This window comes from Mastomys coucha, unplaced genomic scaffold, assembly GCF_008632895.1.
Source record: "Mastomys coucha isolate ucsf_1 unplaced genomic scaffold, UCSF_Mcou_1 pScaffold9, whole genome shotgun sequence".
In the NCBI taxonomy this organism is placed as follows: Eukaryota; Metazoa; Chordata; class Mammalia; order Rodentia; family Muridae; genus Mastomys; species Mastomys coucha.
The window spans coordinates 52,404,119-52,420,478 of NW_022196915.1; the positions used below are offsets into that span (position 1 = coordinate 52,404,119).

At 48.9% G+C, this 16,360-nt stretch overlaps 1 protein-coding gene across 3 annotated transcripts in view; it reads left to right on the plus strand.

The window, feature by feature from the left end:
- The window catches only part of Scara5 (scavenger receptor class A member 5), a 97,080-nt gene that overhangs the window by 71,026 nt on the left and 9,694 nt on the right, over positions 1-16,360 (plus strand). For 2 of the 3 annotated variants that reach the window (XM_031361953.1, XM_031361952.1), the window contains exon 7: positions 863-910. In XM_031361953.1, the coding sequence (XP_031217813.1) occupies positions 863-910 (48 nt within the window). Of the gene's footprint in view, positions 1-862; positions 911-1,894; positions 3,668-16,360 lie in introns of those variants that run through there. The other variant, XM_031361954.1, reaches the window with a different exon arrangement.

Below are 16,360 nucleotides of genomic sequence, written 5' to 3' on the forward strand. Positions count from 1 at the left end.
ACACATTGGTGGATCTTTCTCTAAACATGCTCAACCATGTACATGGTTGGTTTTCTTCTTTTCAAACCTGGGATCACAGTAAATACTCTTGCCTGAAAATTCTGACTTGCTTTCTTCATCCACAGTGTGCAGTGGGCTTTGGACTTGCACAGATTATGTTGGGGAAACCTTAAAGTAGAATCCCCCTGCCTTTGTGTTGTCCACTGAGTGAGTGGTACCAGAATGTTCTCCTTCTTTGTAGAGTGAGGCAGAAACTAAGAAAGGCCTGACCTTTTTTGTTTGTTTGTTTGTTTTGGTTTTTCTTTGAGACAGGGTTTCTCTGTGTAGCACTGGCTGTCCTGGACTCACTCTGTAGACTAGGCTGGCCTCAAACTCAGAAATCCGCCTATCTCTGCCTCTCAATTGTTGGGATTAAAGGCATGTGCCACCACTGCCTGGCTAAGATCTGACCTTTTAACTCAACCTTGGAAAGGGAATTCCACAAGCCCTTGGAAACTGACTCTCCTGTTTCCCCTACCAGAAACCAGCCTGACTTATATAACCTATCTTCATAGGTTACTGGAACCCAACCCCTTCCTCTCCGATGAACTTGGGTATGAATTTCTCCAGCATTGACTAGCTTTGCTCCCTGCCAGGTATTCCTTGATGCTAGATGGTAGATTGGGCTCTAATGTGCTTCCTCACTGGGCCTTTCTCTTTCCCTTATGACCAGAGCAGATGCTATAATTAATTATCTTCCCCACAGCTCCCTCTGGTGGCTGCTGGCCCCTGCCTAAGGGGTTCCCTGGCCTTGAATTAGCAAGTAAAATCTTATTTGTAGTGTTTGTTTCCTTTCCTAATGCCCGTTTTCCTTCGGTTGCAGGCGAGCGAGGCCCAAAAGGAGAGAAAGGAGAAAGAGGAGAGAGAGCTGGTAAGGAAGTTCTGCTGGGTCGTGGAGTACTCTGGGGCACAGGTGAAGCTTTATAAGGTCAAAGGTCAGGTACTGAAACCACACTCTGGGACTTGAGCATCAAAGATCCTCCCACCCCCATTTTAAGTCCTCACTGGCTTAGCAATATGCACCAACAAACCCTAGGGGTGTAGGCCTGGGGTTGTATAGATGGATCTGGCGGTTTCTTCCCCACGGCACCCTGTAGCACCACTAACTGCCTATATACAATCTTTGTAAAATGGAGAGAATAAGAGTCCTGACCCCTTAGGGCCATGGTGAGAATATGGCAGAGTCCAGACACCTGATTCAGACGGAGCTCGAGAAGTATTAGCCATTAATATTCAATACCACCTACCAACTCAGACATACTTCCTAAAATCACTGGAGACTGGAGAGGATGACTAAAGCTCAGCTCCAGACTTTGTAGACATGGCTCATGCAGTGCTCAGGGAAGCATGCTGAGGCTCACTGGAGCCTCTTTTGTCTTCTCTGCTACTTCTGAGGCTATGAGGCTACTAAAGACACTGTTCCCTGGCAACCACACAGCTGGGATCCTCTGCTGAAACCCTTCCTTGTAGCAGTTGCAAGAAAGCTGGCTGATCTAGCTGAACCACACATTTCTATGAGGTGTCTCTTCCCCCAAGAGCCACGTCTTGACTCCCAGAGAGGCTGTTGGGAAGAACACACAGAACCTCTTAGCCAAGTTCCAAACAAGAATAGAACACCCAGCATGTGGTGCCATTGGCTATGAGTGTGTATTCAGGAGACCATGGGTGGATTAGCAAGTCTGTGGGCACCTGTGCTCCGGGCATGACTTCAAGGCATGTGGCCTGGGTACAGAGCTGGGGAAGTACGATCTGAACTGTTTACTGAGGACCTCCCCCGAAAGGGTGGTGAATGTGGTCTCTAGGGTGCTTGCCTACTCCTGGGCTTAGCATCAAGCATTTTTGCGTCTTCTGACAGAATGTTGCCAAGATGGCTGAGAAGGACCGGATTGCGGCATTTAGTTCTGAGACGTAAACAACGTGTGGGGGGCAGGAAGAGAGGAGCTATGTGGAAAGATGACCTTTGAGAATGAGATCAGAAAGGCTGCCCACATACCAGAAGGGTCTCACTGGAGACTATCTGCCAACTGTTCTCTTAGCTGACTTGAGAACCCAAACAGGAGGTCACAGCCAGCAGAGTGAACATGGTCACTGTCTACCTGGACAGAGCTGGTTAGGCTCTGAGACTGAGGAGGTGGAAGCCAAAGCTGGATGGTGTGAGGCTGAGGAACAGCGCCCGTCCACTTGACCTTATAGCCTATGGATGGCCCAGCCAGGGACTGGCATCAGCTCTGGGGAAGGAAGGTTTCTTTCGTGTCATAAGGAGACTGTATCCAGACTGGAGCTGAGGGCTCATACACAAATCCTAAGCCTGTACAAAACTTTTAGCTACCTTTTAGAGACTCCAGGATTGGTCTCCTTGTGCCATGGAACTGGCAGGTGACGGAGCTCGGCAGACTATAGGCTACTCAAGATATGAGAAAGGACATCAAAGGTGCATGGGGATTCTAGAACCAGGACACTGGAAGTCTACCATTCACCTTCCCCACTGTTAGAGGCTCAGGACTAAACACTGGGTCCCTGGCTTCTTGAATCTGGACTGGGAAGTCAGGCCACAGTTTGGGGACAGTGGAGTCTTGGGTGGTAGGGCTGGGCTCCCCAGAGTTCCTAGTGAGTTCCCCTCCCCTCATGACTCAAGATGCTGATGGAAGATCCAGGCGGACGGAACCTTTGCCTCAGTTCAGAACTGAGGTCTGAATCTGAAGAGGGTTATCTTCCCACGGCCTCAGCTTCTTAGGTTGCTTCTGGCCATGCCTAGTCATATGTCCCCTGTCCCCGAGGTGTTACTTATATCCCTGAGACCCAGGCTCTGAGGAGAGGCCCATGGCTCATCTTTCAGAAAAGTGTGGAAATTCTGATGGACACAGTGCCTACTACTACTGGGGCTTTCTTAGTCATTCCCTTGGATCCTTGGCAGTCCCACTGTGGGATCTATGGAGTAGGAAGTGTGAGTTCTCAGCACCAGAGAACCTCAAAGCCCTGAGCTGAGGGGTGCAGAGCCAGCTCTGCCTGGCTGAGTTCTGGCAGCTGGTGCCTTTGCCAAAGGCTTGAAACCTTTACCAAATTCCTCAGGTTAGCCTGCATTGCAAATGCCTGCAGTTGCTTCCAGCAGGGAGTGTTACTATAGTAACAGTGCTCATGACAACATCCAGATAGACACCTCTCAGTGGCTAGTGGCCAATGCGTGGTATTAGGGAAAACTCCTGGGGGCCATGTTTGCAGTCAGTGCTAACATGCTTTTCAGAACAGAATTCTTGCCGGTGTTTATCCATACTGAACCTGGACTTGTGGGATTTGAGAGTTTGGATAGGTTTCAGATCACTTCCTGTCCTGATCCTAGCTCAATCCCCTGCAGGTCGTTGACCCAAGAGGTGGAGGGACTCTAAGGTCACCTGCTGAGATGGTGGTTGCCCTGGGTCTAAAATCCAGACCTCTTGGTGTTTTTCTTGATGAGAAGTAAAGACTGTTATTTTTCCTTCAGGCCTTAGTGACATCAATCATCCCATAAAATCCCATTAAAAAGCCCTGGCTTTTGGAGATTTGGCCAGGGTAAAAACAAGATCCATATGTACATCTCAAGGAAGATAGACATTTGTTTTACCTTGGAATATGTATGATCTGTTTGCAAGATGCATATGTGTGTACAAAGTTTTGTTTAAATCCCAGTGTGTACATTTTAAGCAGTATATAAGCTCGGGTTGTTTTTTGTTTTTTTTTTTTTTTTTTTTTTTTTTTTTAAATTACCAACAACAAAAAAAGAAAGACTTTACTCAGTTTGGTTTCACATGAGAAGAAACTATGCAGCCTGGCATGGGGTGAATCCCCAAGCCAATATTAATCAATAGTTATCACTGGAAGTGTGTTTTGTTGTTTAAGTAGAGGGGCTTCTGGGTTCCAGCAGGATCCAGACCCCAAACACATACACACATGTGCAGGGTGGGGGGACAGGGACAGGGTCAGGGACAGGAACAGAGACAGAGACAGAGAGAGGTAAGGGAGAGGGAGAGGAAGAGGGGAAGGGGGAGAAGGGGGAGAGGAAGAGGGGAAGGGGGAGAGAGAGAAGGAGGGGGAAGAAGGAGAGAGTTGGGTAGAGGGGAAGGAGAAGGGAGTGGGAAGGGGAGAGGGGGCGGGAAGGGGAGAGAGAGGGGACAGAGGGGAGGGGGAAGGGGGGAGAGGGTGGAGGGAGAGAAGGGAAGGGAGAGAAGGGGAGGGAGAGAAGGGGAGGGGGAGAGAGAGAGAAAGAGAGAGAGAATGACCAAGAAAGGGAGGTTCTGCATAGTTTTCCAATGGCTACTGGGATGTTGCTACCTCTATTTCAAATAAAGAAGGGCAAGGGACTCCTTAAAGTGTACACACACACACACACACACACACACACACACCAAGGTTCACAGCTAGTAACTGAAATATATAGAGATACATCTTTCACTCAGGAAAATCAGCTTGAAGCAAAATGCAAAATGCCAGAGAGGAATAACAAGGAAATGGTAAATGAAGCGTGTGGAGATGGAGATGAAATACAGCAGAGCCAGCCATAGGGCAGGCAGGGGTTAGGACACAGGGGCTAGGGAAGAACTGACTTTGTAAAGGAGTAGAGGTCAGAGAAGATGAGAGGACTTTCAAGGAGTAGAGACTGGCCTCTTTTACTTCTATCAGAATGAGAAGGTAGGTGTGTGAATGGAAAGGTAGAGTGAAGAGAGTCCTGGGCACCCATCCCTTTGGCAAATGTGTCAATTATTGAGTGTTTGCACCAGGAATTTCCATCTAGCAGAGGGGGAGAGACTCATTAAAAGTTACCGGTGACCTTGGGAGGGGCTGTGGTGGAAATGAGGGAGGGGGGCCAAGGTCAGAGAGGAATTGTGATCCAAACTCTGGAGGGAAAGTTGAGGTAGAGTAGGTGCTTGAGGAAAGTAATGGATGGCATCCCAGATGCAGGGAGCTGAGCGTGGAGCCGATGCTCCTGTGGGTGGGCTGAGTAAGAATCTAAGGTATTCAAACCAAGAAATCCAAGCCCGGGGGACAAGTGAGAATCCCTGCAGAACTTTGCAGTGGTCGGGAGGTTAGCTTTGACCCTCTTACTTCAGAAAGCCACCAGCGGGTTGTAAGCAGAAGTGAGCACTGTGGGGTGGCTAGGAGAACCAACCAGAGGCGAAGTCATCATCCCCGGTGGCCTCCTCCTTTTCAAGACCTGTGGCATGCCCTGCCTCCCCTGGGGACAGTCCCCTCTTTAAGTCCAGGCTACTCCCCTGCTCTAGCTCCTGCTTGGGTCTCAGGGGCCCTGTCTTTAGCAAAGTCTTCTTCAGAAGCATCATCCAAAACAAAGCCAAGACCCAAACTCTACAAAACTCTAAACAAACAATATGAACCAGGGGTAGCTCAGAGAAAACCACTTGTTTCTGCTGAGCCCGTTCGCATGCTATGACCTCAAGCTGGCTTTTCCCATACCACAGGTTCCTGGCACCAGTCAGGTGTCCTGCTTTATCTGCTCAGAGTTAGTACGGACCCCACAGGCTCAGTGCTTCATCTCACAGGACCCCCAGTTTAGAGCCAGTGACTGTAACTGGTGCTTCCCATGGCCTCCTTGAGTTCAGTCACTTGCTTGAATGGCTCGCGGAGTGGTACCTCCTCCTGTTCCATCCCTTACAAAGGATATTCTCACCAGCCCTGGGCAGCTGAAGAGAAACAAGAATGGGGTCTTGTGCCCAAGCAAGAAAAACTACTAAGGCCAGTGTCGAAAGAAGTGAAGTCCCCCTTGGGAAGCCAGCAGTACTGAGGCCACCAAGAGGCTGCTAATATCGGTATTCTAAACACATGTAAGTGAGTACAGGAGGCCCCAGGCCAGTGCCTGAGAAGGGCAGCTATTAGGAAACAATAAACAAATGAGTGTTTGGCATGTGCACTAAGCAAGAGTTAGCAGCCAGGGGCATATTGGGGATTTGGGAGGGCTATTCTTGCCTGCAAGTCAAGCCAACCAGTTTCTGTTCTGGGTCCAGCCCTGTGCTAGTGCAGCCCCATGGCTCTATGCTAGTTAATCTTTCTGCCCAGAGCCAGGAGACAGGCCCCTTAGGACTCAGAGGTTTACTCTTGGGGATTTGCCCTGCAAGAAAACTCTTGGTAACACAAACCTCAGACAGAAGGTGAGCAAACAATGCCTTGACAGCGCTGGAGGGACGGCTCCACAGTTAAACAAGCTAGCTGCAATTCCAGAGGACTCAAGTTCAACTCCCAGCACCCAAGAGGGGTGGCTCACAATGCCTGTAACCCCAGCTCCAGCAGATCCAAAACTCTCTTCGGGACTACATGACATACACATTTAAAAAGAAAGTCAACTAAAATTTAAAAACAACAAAAAGGCCGGGGAAGGGGGGTGGCTGAAACCACCAAAGAACTGAAGCTTGGGTCATTGATGTGGGTTTTGTACAAAGAAAGTTTAGGTTGAAGCAGAGTTGAGATGTACATGGAAACTAGGAGTGACTGGACTGTTTGTTTAGAAAACACTTCAAACAAACCCAAGAGTGAGTCCCAGTCCCCAGGACCCTGAGCTTCTCTCTCTCTCTCTCTCTCTCTCTCTCTCTCTCTCTCTCTCTCTCTCTCTCTCTCTGTGTGTGTGTGTGTGTGTGTGTGTGTGTGTCCTTGTGGTGCTGGGTGGTAGAAGATGATGAGATCCCTGCAGATGCAAACTGCAGAAGACGGAGGGCTACCAGAGCTTGATGTCCTAACTCCACAGCCCCTCCCACCCTCGGGTGTGGAAGACACCTTGGTGGGTACTTGGAGTCAGTTTCAGATGGCCTTGCCTCCTGCCGTGGGTGGCAGCGTGGCAGCGAGCTTCTGTTCTTCAAGGAGATGTTAGTGAGATTTAGATAGACAAAGAAAGACATGAGAGATCTCCAGGGCGGTCTTGTGGGTGCTGTGATGGCCGAGCTTCATGCTGGCTTTCTTACTGACTCAGCCCGGGAGGGCCACTTGCCACTTGCCACCACACCACAGTCCCCAGCATGATCTTCCCTCTGGCTCATGCTGAGTTTCACACCACAGAGACAGACCACCAGCCAGTTCTCAGGGTATTGTCATTCCTTCAAACAGAGGCAAGACACTACAGAGAGGGCATGTCCTCACCCAGGGTGGCAGCATTTAGTACTAAGTTTGGGTCTCTAAGTAAGGATTTGCAGTACAGATGTACAGACAGTGCTTGGTCCTGGTCTTGGAAGAGCCCAGACTAACATAGGAACCAGGATGTGGAAGGAGAAAGACTCCCCACCTCCACCCCAGGAGTGGCCATTAGACTGAAGGGAATGGGGGGGGGGACGGGAGCTGATTAAGCAATGGATCTATAAAGCCTTAGCTAGGGAAGTCTTTCAAATGTCAGCGAGTCTCCCGGAGGGCTTGAGTAAGGAAGGCTCAAGGCTTGCTGACACAAACAATCAGCACTCCTAGACTGTCGCCTGGCTCTCCTGGCTCCCTTACTAGCTCTAAAAAAAAGATGTTTATTGGCTCTCACCTTTTGGTGCCATTTGAAGCCAGGAAAAAAAAAAAATGGATGGAGAAGAGTCTCATCTGTCTACACAGCTGCCCAGTAGATGCCTACAAATGTAGTTGTGAGACGCTTTGGGCTTTGACCCTCTCCCACTAGCTCCCACTAGCTCCAAGCATTCTTCATTTATTGTTTAACAGACACGTCTTTAAGATTTAGTTTTACTCTTTTTAGTTATGTGTGTGTGTGTGTGCACAAGAGTGGGTGCCTGAGACAGAGGCCTCAGCCACCAGAGGTGGCATTACAGATGGCTGTAAGCCACCTCCTGTGGGTGCTGCGAGTCAAACTCATGTCCAAACTCAAAAGCAGTTTGCACACTTAGCCACCGAGCCATCTCTCCAGCCCTACCATGCATCTTATAGATTTATTTACTTATTGTGTATATGTGTGGAGGTCAGAGGGGAACTTGCAGGAGTCTGTTCTCTTCTTCATGTAAGGCCCAGGGATCAAACTCAGGTTGCCAAGGTTGGCAGCGTGTTAATTCATGGAGCCATGTCACTAGCCCCTAGACATTTCTTTACTGTCAAGAACTAGGAACCAGGCAGCCAGGAAGAGCAGCATCGGAAAGCCATGCACACAGTTTTCAAAGACTATGTGACCAAACTGGGGAGAGGGAGACATGAGTCAGCAGTTTAAAGGGCCAATACTGGGAATGCAGGGATGGCTCTGTTGGTAAAGTGCTTGCCACATGGGCAGGAGAACCTTGAGTTCAGTTCCCCAGAACCCACATACAAACCCAGTGTGGAGGTACACGTATGCAATCCTAGTGCTGGACAAGAAACCACAGAGGTTTCCAAGCCTGCTAGTCCTCCTGAACGGTGAAGTCCAGTCTCAGGGAAAGACCCTGACTCAGAACGGAAGATGGAGAAGAGGAGGGGAAAGACACCTGACTCTGATTTCTGGCCTCCACAGGCAATACCACAGACAGACAGACTGAGATAGAGAAATAGCAAGCAATGCAGTCAGGGTAATGACACCTTGGGGGTTAGTTATATCTGCTACATCTTCTACCCAGTAAAGTCCTGTGCATCCTGCTGTGACTTCCATCTTGAGACCCATCACAAGGGGGACTCAGCACAGGAAAGACCCAGGAGCCGTCATTTCTTCAGCTGACCTAGAGAAAATCTTTTTCCCTTCTTCACTCTCCTTGGAAGAGAGTGGCAATGGTCCCTTGAGAGCATTTAATAAAATACCCTGAAGGAGGCGCCAAGTCTCCTCTTAGGGTTAGAGCAGACATCCACCCCAAGAAATGGGGTTTTGTATCCACAGGCCTTGCCCTCCAGGAGAGCTTCCCCAGGGATGCCTTCTTTTGCTTCAAGGATGGCTCCCAAGCACCCATATGGATCGCATTTCCTGTTGAGAAGTGTCACCCCAGCCTAGGGGGTGGGGACTTCAGGCCAGCTCAGGGCATGAGGAGTTCTTCCTTTATAAGAGAATGAAAGTTCAACTTCCTTAATGGGCAGATGGTCCAAATTATCCCTGCCCCCCCCCAACCCTCCCCTTCACAGCTGCAGAAACTGCAGCATCCATTTTTCCAGCCCTGTGTGTTTATTTCCATTCTCTACAACCTCCTTTCTTCCTTCTTGTTTTTGCTTTGGCAGGAGGGGACTGAAAGGCACGAAAAACAAACATCAAGGGGGTGGACCATTCTGACCATAGCTTGAGCTCTCTCTCTTGCTTTAGAAGCAGAATTCCTGGCCTCTAGGACTTCCTCCGTGCATAGCCAAGGGGGGTTCTGAGCAAGTTAGTGCTCTATCTGGTTCTCAGAGCCCTTAAAAAGTGGTCTGAGTCCTACTCACCCATCCACTCCTCTATTCTTCCATTAAGTACAATGTGTTGAATACTTTGCTGTACCAGTTTTGGCTTGGCTTTGAATCCAGAGGGTACCTGCTAAGATGTCCAAATTTCTTGGGTACTAGAACAAAGAATTGGACTATGAATAGTGATATTATTAAATTAGCAATTATTAATAGTTATTAAAGGGCGAGAGAGGCACTCCTAAGAGTGAAAGTGGGCTAGAACCGAGACAGATCCCAGACTTAAAAGCCCCGAATCCTCCCACTACCATTTATGACCCTTTATAGGTCCTTTACACAGCACCGACTTTTCAGATGGGACTTTTCTTGGGTATTCTCTATTTTGTTTTACATTCCTTTTGCCAACTGTTTTTTTTTTTCTTTTAATCTTTTTTCCCCTAAAAATCTGATTTGTTTATTCATATGTCGGTATATGTGCTCATGAGTACAGGTGTCCACAGAGACCAGAAAGGAGTGTCAGATCCCCTGGAGCTACAATGACAGCCAGTTGTGCACTATCCAACATGAGTTCTGGAAACCAAGTTCTGGTCATCTGAAAGAGAGCAGAAGCCAGTTCTCTTAAGCTCTGAACCATCTCTCTAACTCAGCATGTTAAAGTTGATGACTCTTTCTCTATATCCACTTTCCTGCCATATCAGGGTCTCAATGCCTAAATGGGGACACAAATGGATGCTGAATGGCTGTCATTGTCTCACAACATAGTGGAGAGGTAGGGTGCACAGGGATCCCAGAAGAGAAATTTGCAGCATAATAATTCCCAAAGATGGGGAGCAACCATTAGGTGACCTCCATGTGCCTTGAAGGCTGGACAGGTGGTGAGCTTATAGCTCAGCTGATAATGCATCTGGCTCTCTCTAACACTGCTATAGCTATACATGAAGACCACCTTCAAAGTATTCAAAGCAGCCCAGACCTGTCAAAACTGTCCCTGTACTGGAGGCTTTCAAATCTCCCCAGATGATTCCTGTGTGCAGTCAGACAGGGTTTTCTGTCTAAGACACAGATCCTGTAGCTCGGGGCAATAAGTGCTGAAGACCCCAAGGAGCTGTCCTAAATAATCGAGAAAGCATCTTGCATTTGGTGGAGGCTGATGTTAGACAGCAGCCATCAGTGTTCAACCTGAGACTCAGACTGTTTGGAAAAGGAGAAGCTATTGCTCTGAGCACCCTGTAGCAGCTGTGAGACTTGGGGCAAATCACTTGACTGTTCTGGGCCCATGTCTTCTGTTGAATGAGAGAAGCTATGACAACCAAGTCATGGAGTAGTCGTGAATGACAGTAAGACACACATATAGGGTGCTTTGCAGAGCACCTGGCATTCAGGGAAATCAGTGGGTAGAATTCCACTCCCCATGCTGTTCCTGCTTCATTCATAAGCTCCCCCTGTGATATGCTCAGGACAGGGCTTTGATGTGGTAGGGTCTGGGGACATCTCTGAGACATCAGATACCAAATCATAAAGGAAGTGCCAAGGCTACTTCAGCCTGGAAAGCAGCTCTAAGAGACGGCAGCTACCAGCCACTTACATGACCCTCCCAAATCTGCCTGGGGGCAGAGGGATGGAGCAACTTGCTCAGTTATGCTGAGAGCAGAAAGACATTTCACAAGTCACCCCCCACCCCCGCAGTAAAAGCCACAAAACCCCAAACAGGGTGTGCAAGCAAGGTAAAGGAGGCTGTGGATGAAGAAACGCCAGGGACAGCCAGAGATGCCAGTGCCCTGAAAGTAAAACCAGATGCTGGTTTGAAAGTCCTGGAGTGGATTCCCAAGAGATGTGCCTTCCCTCCTACGCCCAGAGGCAGGGTAAGCAGCTGTCAGGCTTGTGGAAAGATCAGAGATCTGAGTCTGGGGTAAGGGTGGGGAGAAGCCTAAAGCAAGACCACTTCTCACCTGGTGTAGGGAATCATGAGTCAGATCCAGACTCTTCCCCAGGAGCCTGCTTCTTCTCCTACATGCATATTTACACGATAGCGAGAGCAAAGCAACGTTTGCTCTGAGAGAAGAATCCCCACACGTTAGATTTATAAGAGCTGTTAGGTGTTAGATGCCCATGAGTGGCCTGGGCCATGGTGCAGAATTCTTGTATCATTCCAGAACTGCCTTGCTTAGCAAATCACATCCAGTTTACATTAGTCTGCAGAGAGTTGCTGACAGCAGGAACCAGGCTTTGGGACCCCCTACTCCCTGCCCTAGCATGCAGAGGAGTCAGAAACTGGGGAGAGTAGAGGAAGTGAGGAGAGACCCATGCCAGTGTAGGGAGCCTGTGCAGATCGGCTTTCTGCATGCCATCTCTGCCAGGGCCCAGGCTATGCAAGCAGTCCTCAGCAGTGCATGGAGATGCCCAGAGATAACTTGTGTGCTGGCTGATCTGCTGGGACTCAAGATATTGGATGTTCTAAGTCTTTTTGACAGTCATGGTTGCTCTCTGTGTGACCAGTTTGCCTCTGTTTCCAGAGATGACATGGGCCATTGGTGCCAACACTCCAACCTAGCTGCTGAGGGCAAAGGCACCCCATTTCTACTCACCAGGACCACAAGAACAAACCTGTCTGACTTTATGCAAACCTCTACTCAAAATGAGGCCCTCAGAGGCAGGTTACCAGTCAGTCATTAGATGGGTGTGGCAATCCCCCGTGTTCTGTTCTCTCCAAATGTTTCTGGGAGTCATTTGAGTCACTTTAGGTAATGGGGCCTGGGGAAAGGCCCATCATATCAGCAAGCCTTGCACATCCTGGAATGAAGGGGTTACTGGAACCCAAGGCTGCTCTGGGCACACGGCTGTAAGTACAGGATCAGCTTGTCATCTGCCCGTTACACTTGACCACACCAGACACCATAGGCTCTCCAAGCCTCCTGATGCTTGCAAGCAAAAATTCAAACAGACTTACAGACTCAGACTTTGACGGACAGAAAGGCAAACAGAAACCGTGGTAAAAACTCAAGACCTCCAATTCACAGCTCCAGTGTGTTCCCACCAGGAGTCTGTTTCCCGGCCAACGCACCAAATGTAAGGCCCTGTCGAGACTTAGCTTACCGGAGACCCCCTGAGTGACTCATGGGGAGCCTGGTCGATGCAAAAAGCAAGAGGATTTTTAATGTTCCAGTGCACTGGGGCCTTCCCAGACCCTAAGAAGAGTCTAAGGGAAGAGGTGGCGACCCCACACAGGTTGTTCAGTGAGCTTTTATACAATTTTCAGGGCAGTAGTCATTAGATTCAATGTGATTGGCAAAACAGTGTGGCTTTTTAAACTGATTGGTCTTCAGGGAATGAGGTGGCAAAGACTTCCCTTGTCTGAAGGTGGGCAAAGGTCCACCTTGTGGAATGTGTCCCCACCCGCAGGTTGGTTCTCACCCTGTGGTCTGAGGAATGGTAATCCGCCTTTCCCTTCCGGAGTCCCACCACCTTCCCAAAGTTCCTGAGCTTATCTCATTAAGCTCGACGGAAATTCCTGGCCTTCTGGTGTTTTTCTGAGATGTCTCTGTTTACTCAGTCCTTGTTCTCACAGTTTCATCTCAGACATGGCCTAGTGACTCCAGTTCCTGATTCTTAGCCGTTTTTGCTCCTGCCTACACTCCCCCAGGACCTCCATATTCCCCAGCTCATATTCTTGAGAGATTCTGAGTGATTCTATAATTTTCACTACAGTGGTTTGGACAGACTTTCTGGTCTTTTCCCACAAACAAGGAAGTGCCACAGGCTGTGGGCACATCACACTCCTTGATTGATGATGTATCAGATCTCACAGCCTAACCACATTAACTGGTAAAGTCAAGTTGGCACTAGTGACACGGTACTGAACAGATTCAGACAGCAGTAACTACTGCCACGGGGAAAGGAATTCTGCACGAAGCGTACTCTATCTCAATTTGAACAGAAGTAACATGAAGAGGGGTCAAGAAGGGCTTGGTGGGGCCAGGAAAATAAAAAGTTACAAAAAGAAGAAAGCTAGGTGGTCCCAGGGGAGTCCATATAAGCTTGGTAACTGACATTTATCAAAGTGAGCTGCTGTCATTCAAGAGAGGTTCGAGACAGAGGCCTTGCTATCAGTGCTCATGTGGGAGACTGCAAGTCTGCTCCAGGAAGTTACTGTTGACTGACAGCTCCTGTAAGCAGGCTTGTAGTGATTCTGGGGCATTGACATTGAGTTCTTGGAAATGATATCTGTTTTCTTGAAGTCCTTGTAGACCGAAGTTGAAGTTCCAGTTATGTGGGGGGGGGGGGGGGGTTTCAAAGGGGTCTGGCTTGGGTTTGGCTATGGAGCCACCTTTTGCCATTGATCTCCTGATCAGGCCAGGAAATGAATAGAAGCAACAGAGAGAGATAGTCAGCCTTGTGTATCAGACTCAAAGGAACACTTGCTGCACGCCTTGGTGGGCCCTGCCCATCCATCTTGTTCCCAGCATGCTCCTCTCCTCACTACCTGGGGATGCTGCCTCAGACCCATGATTGCTGTGTTTAACAGGGCATGGCTGGGCAGTGGTGGCACATGCCTTTAATCCCAGCACTTGGGAGGCAGAAGCAGGCGGATTTCTGAGTTCGAGGCCAGCCTGGTCTACAGAGTGAGTTCCAGGACAGCCAGGGCTACCCGGAGAAACCCTGTCTCGAAAAAACAAAAACAAAAAAGCAAAAAACAAAAACAACAACAACAAAAACAGGGTATGACCTAGGATTGTTTCACAATACTGTATCAAAAAAAAAAAGTGGGACCATTTGCCCCTTATTTGTATCCTGTCAGGACCTGATAGGTATGAGAACAGGACAGCAGCATTCTAGTGATGCTTGCTCATGAAGACATGTATCCATCCATCCATGCAGCTCTGGCCATCAAACCTGTGTTTAGTTCTCAAAGCTAACCTGGATCAATGCTGAGCATCCAGGTCTGTCCTTCCAAGGGAAATGGAGTAGGCACATGTAGCCTGAGGTTGGGAGCTTCCTAGAGCCATCTCAAGCAAGGGCCCTCTGGTCTGTGGAGTGCCAGCTCCAGGCCCTGGGAATCCAGAGTTAACTGTCCACCAACTTCCTTGGGTGGGATGACCCAGTTCTGGGAGAGAAGAAAGAAACAATGCTCTGTGAAGGGACCTTCCAGGAACAACAGCCTCTTCAGTGCCAGTTTCCTCATCTCTGCATGGGGCTGGGGTAGCCTGGGAATCCCGGAGTCCCCAGCCACTGCTGGCCCCCTATGATTCAAGGTGAAAGACAATGTTTCTGGTCCCACTCTCTCTTGGCATCCATTCTAACAATGGATGGGAGTGCAATGTGGTTGGGAGTTCCAGAGGTGGATCTGGATGGAGAACTAAGCGAGCAGTTGGAAATAGAAACGCATACGCCAACATATTACGAGGAGTGAATAGGCGATGCACAAGAGATGGGCAGGCTCACAAGGCTTCCCTCCAGTGCTCAGCTTCAGCCTCCCCTGAGCAGCACATTCACTTCCAATGTCACCCGGAACATCTGTGCCCTGCAAGGGTGTGGCAACCATCATGCAACTCAGCGGAAGCTGATGTGTTTCTATGAATTTCTAACAAACCCGGGCCACCAAAGTAACTTTTCTGGGCTTTTGCTCCATCACAGTTGTGAGGCAGATTAATAAAACCAGCCCAGAAAGTTAAGTACCCAGTGCAGACCTCAGCTTTACTACTCACAGAGGATGACTTGGATAAGTCCCATCACCTCTACAGGCTCTGGGCCCTCCTGTGTCACATGAAGGCTTTATGTTATGTCAAAGTCTTGGCCAGCTGACTAATTCCATGTGTTACTGTCATTTGTGATGACTGGGAAAGCCCAATTATTGTGTCAACATTAATTAAGATAGCTCCATGTGCTACATGATGGGATGCCTGAAGCCCACAGATAATAGAATTTCCTAGTCCAGACCCACTTGTTCTCCACAGCCTGATCCCAAGTGTGTCCCTTTCCCTCTTCAGTGGAGAGACAGGTTTGCGTCTGGGAACCCTGGGGCTTTCGTCAGGAGTGTGGGTAAGGACCAGGAACAGCCTGGGTAATGGGCAAAGACAGTTCAGCATGCCAGGGAATGAGAGGCAGTTTCTAGGAGCTAGAGTAGCAAGGTAGGAAGCCAAAAGCAGAGATCAGAACCCCTGCCCTGCCTGACATCCCAGGAAAGTTGTAGGTGAACTAATGAGCCCTTTGAACTGTAAGAGTGGGGAGGCCACATGGCTGCAAGGTCCCCGTGCCCTGTCCTGACTACTTTATGTGTTTCTTCCAAGCAGTGATGCTTCTGGAATAAGCCCTGGGATGACTGTAGGCTTCTCAGTATAAGGGAAAATCACCTACCTCCAGGTGTTGTGGGGTCCGCTATTCCCAAACCCAGAGCAAAAGGGGAAAGAACAGAGGCCCAGCCCTGTGGACATCTTGGTATCTCAGCTTAGTTTGGGAAGGTGAATGCTACAGATGGGAAACTCTACCCAAGAGCTGAGGGATACAGGTTAGGGACAAACTGTTAAGTTGGGATAACCACCCTGTATCTTCCATGATTCAAGTGAGGGACAACTGCTTAAGCAACTGGAGTTTTCCAACCATAGAAAGGCATGACAGGGAACTCAAGGTGGCAGAAGAGGTCACCTTGTCTCTGTAATCCAGAAGCAGAAAGCAAACAAGACACTGGGGCCAGACTTGTTTCCTACTTTCTCTAGAGGTCCCACCTCCTGAGGGCTTCCAAAGAATTCTGCAAGCTTGGGACCAAGTGTTCAAACACAGGGGCCTATGGTTTGTGTCCAAACCACAACACTAGCTGAAGCTGGGTCCGCTTAAGTTTGGGCTGACGTATTCAATATGGGGTGGGAGCATTTCTGAATGATGGGTAATTGATTAGTAGGAAAACTCTGCCTTGGGGCAGAAACTGCTGGCAAGAAGTCCAATGGAAAACCTTCTGTCTACAGAAAACCCAATCTTATGAGCAAGACAGGACATTCTACCTGGCTGGGCTAAAGACAGATTCTTTTTTTTTTTTTTTTTTTTT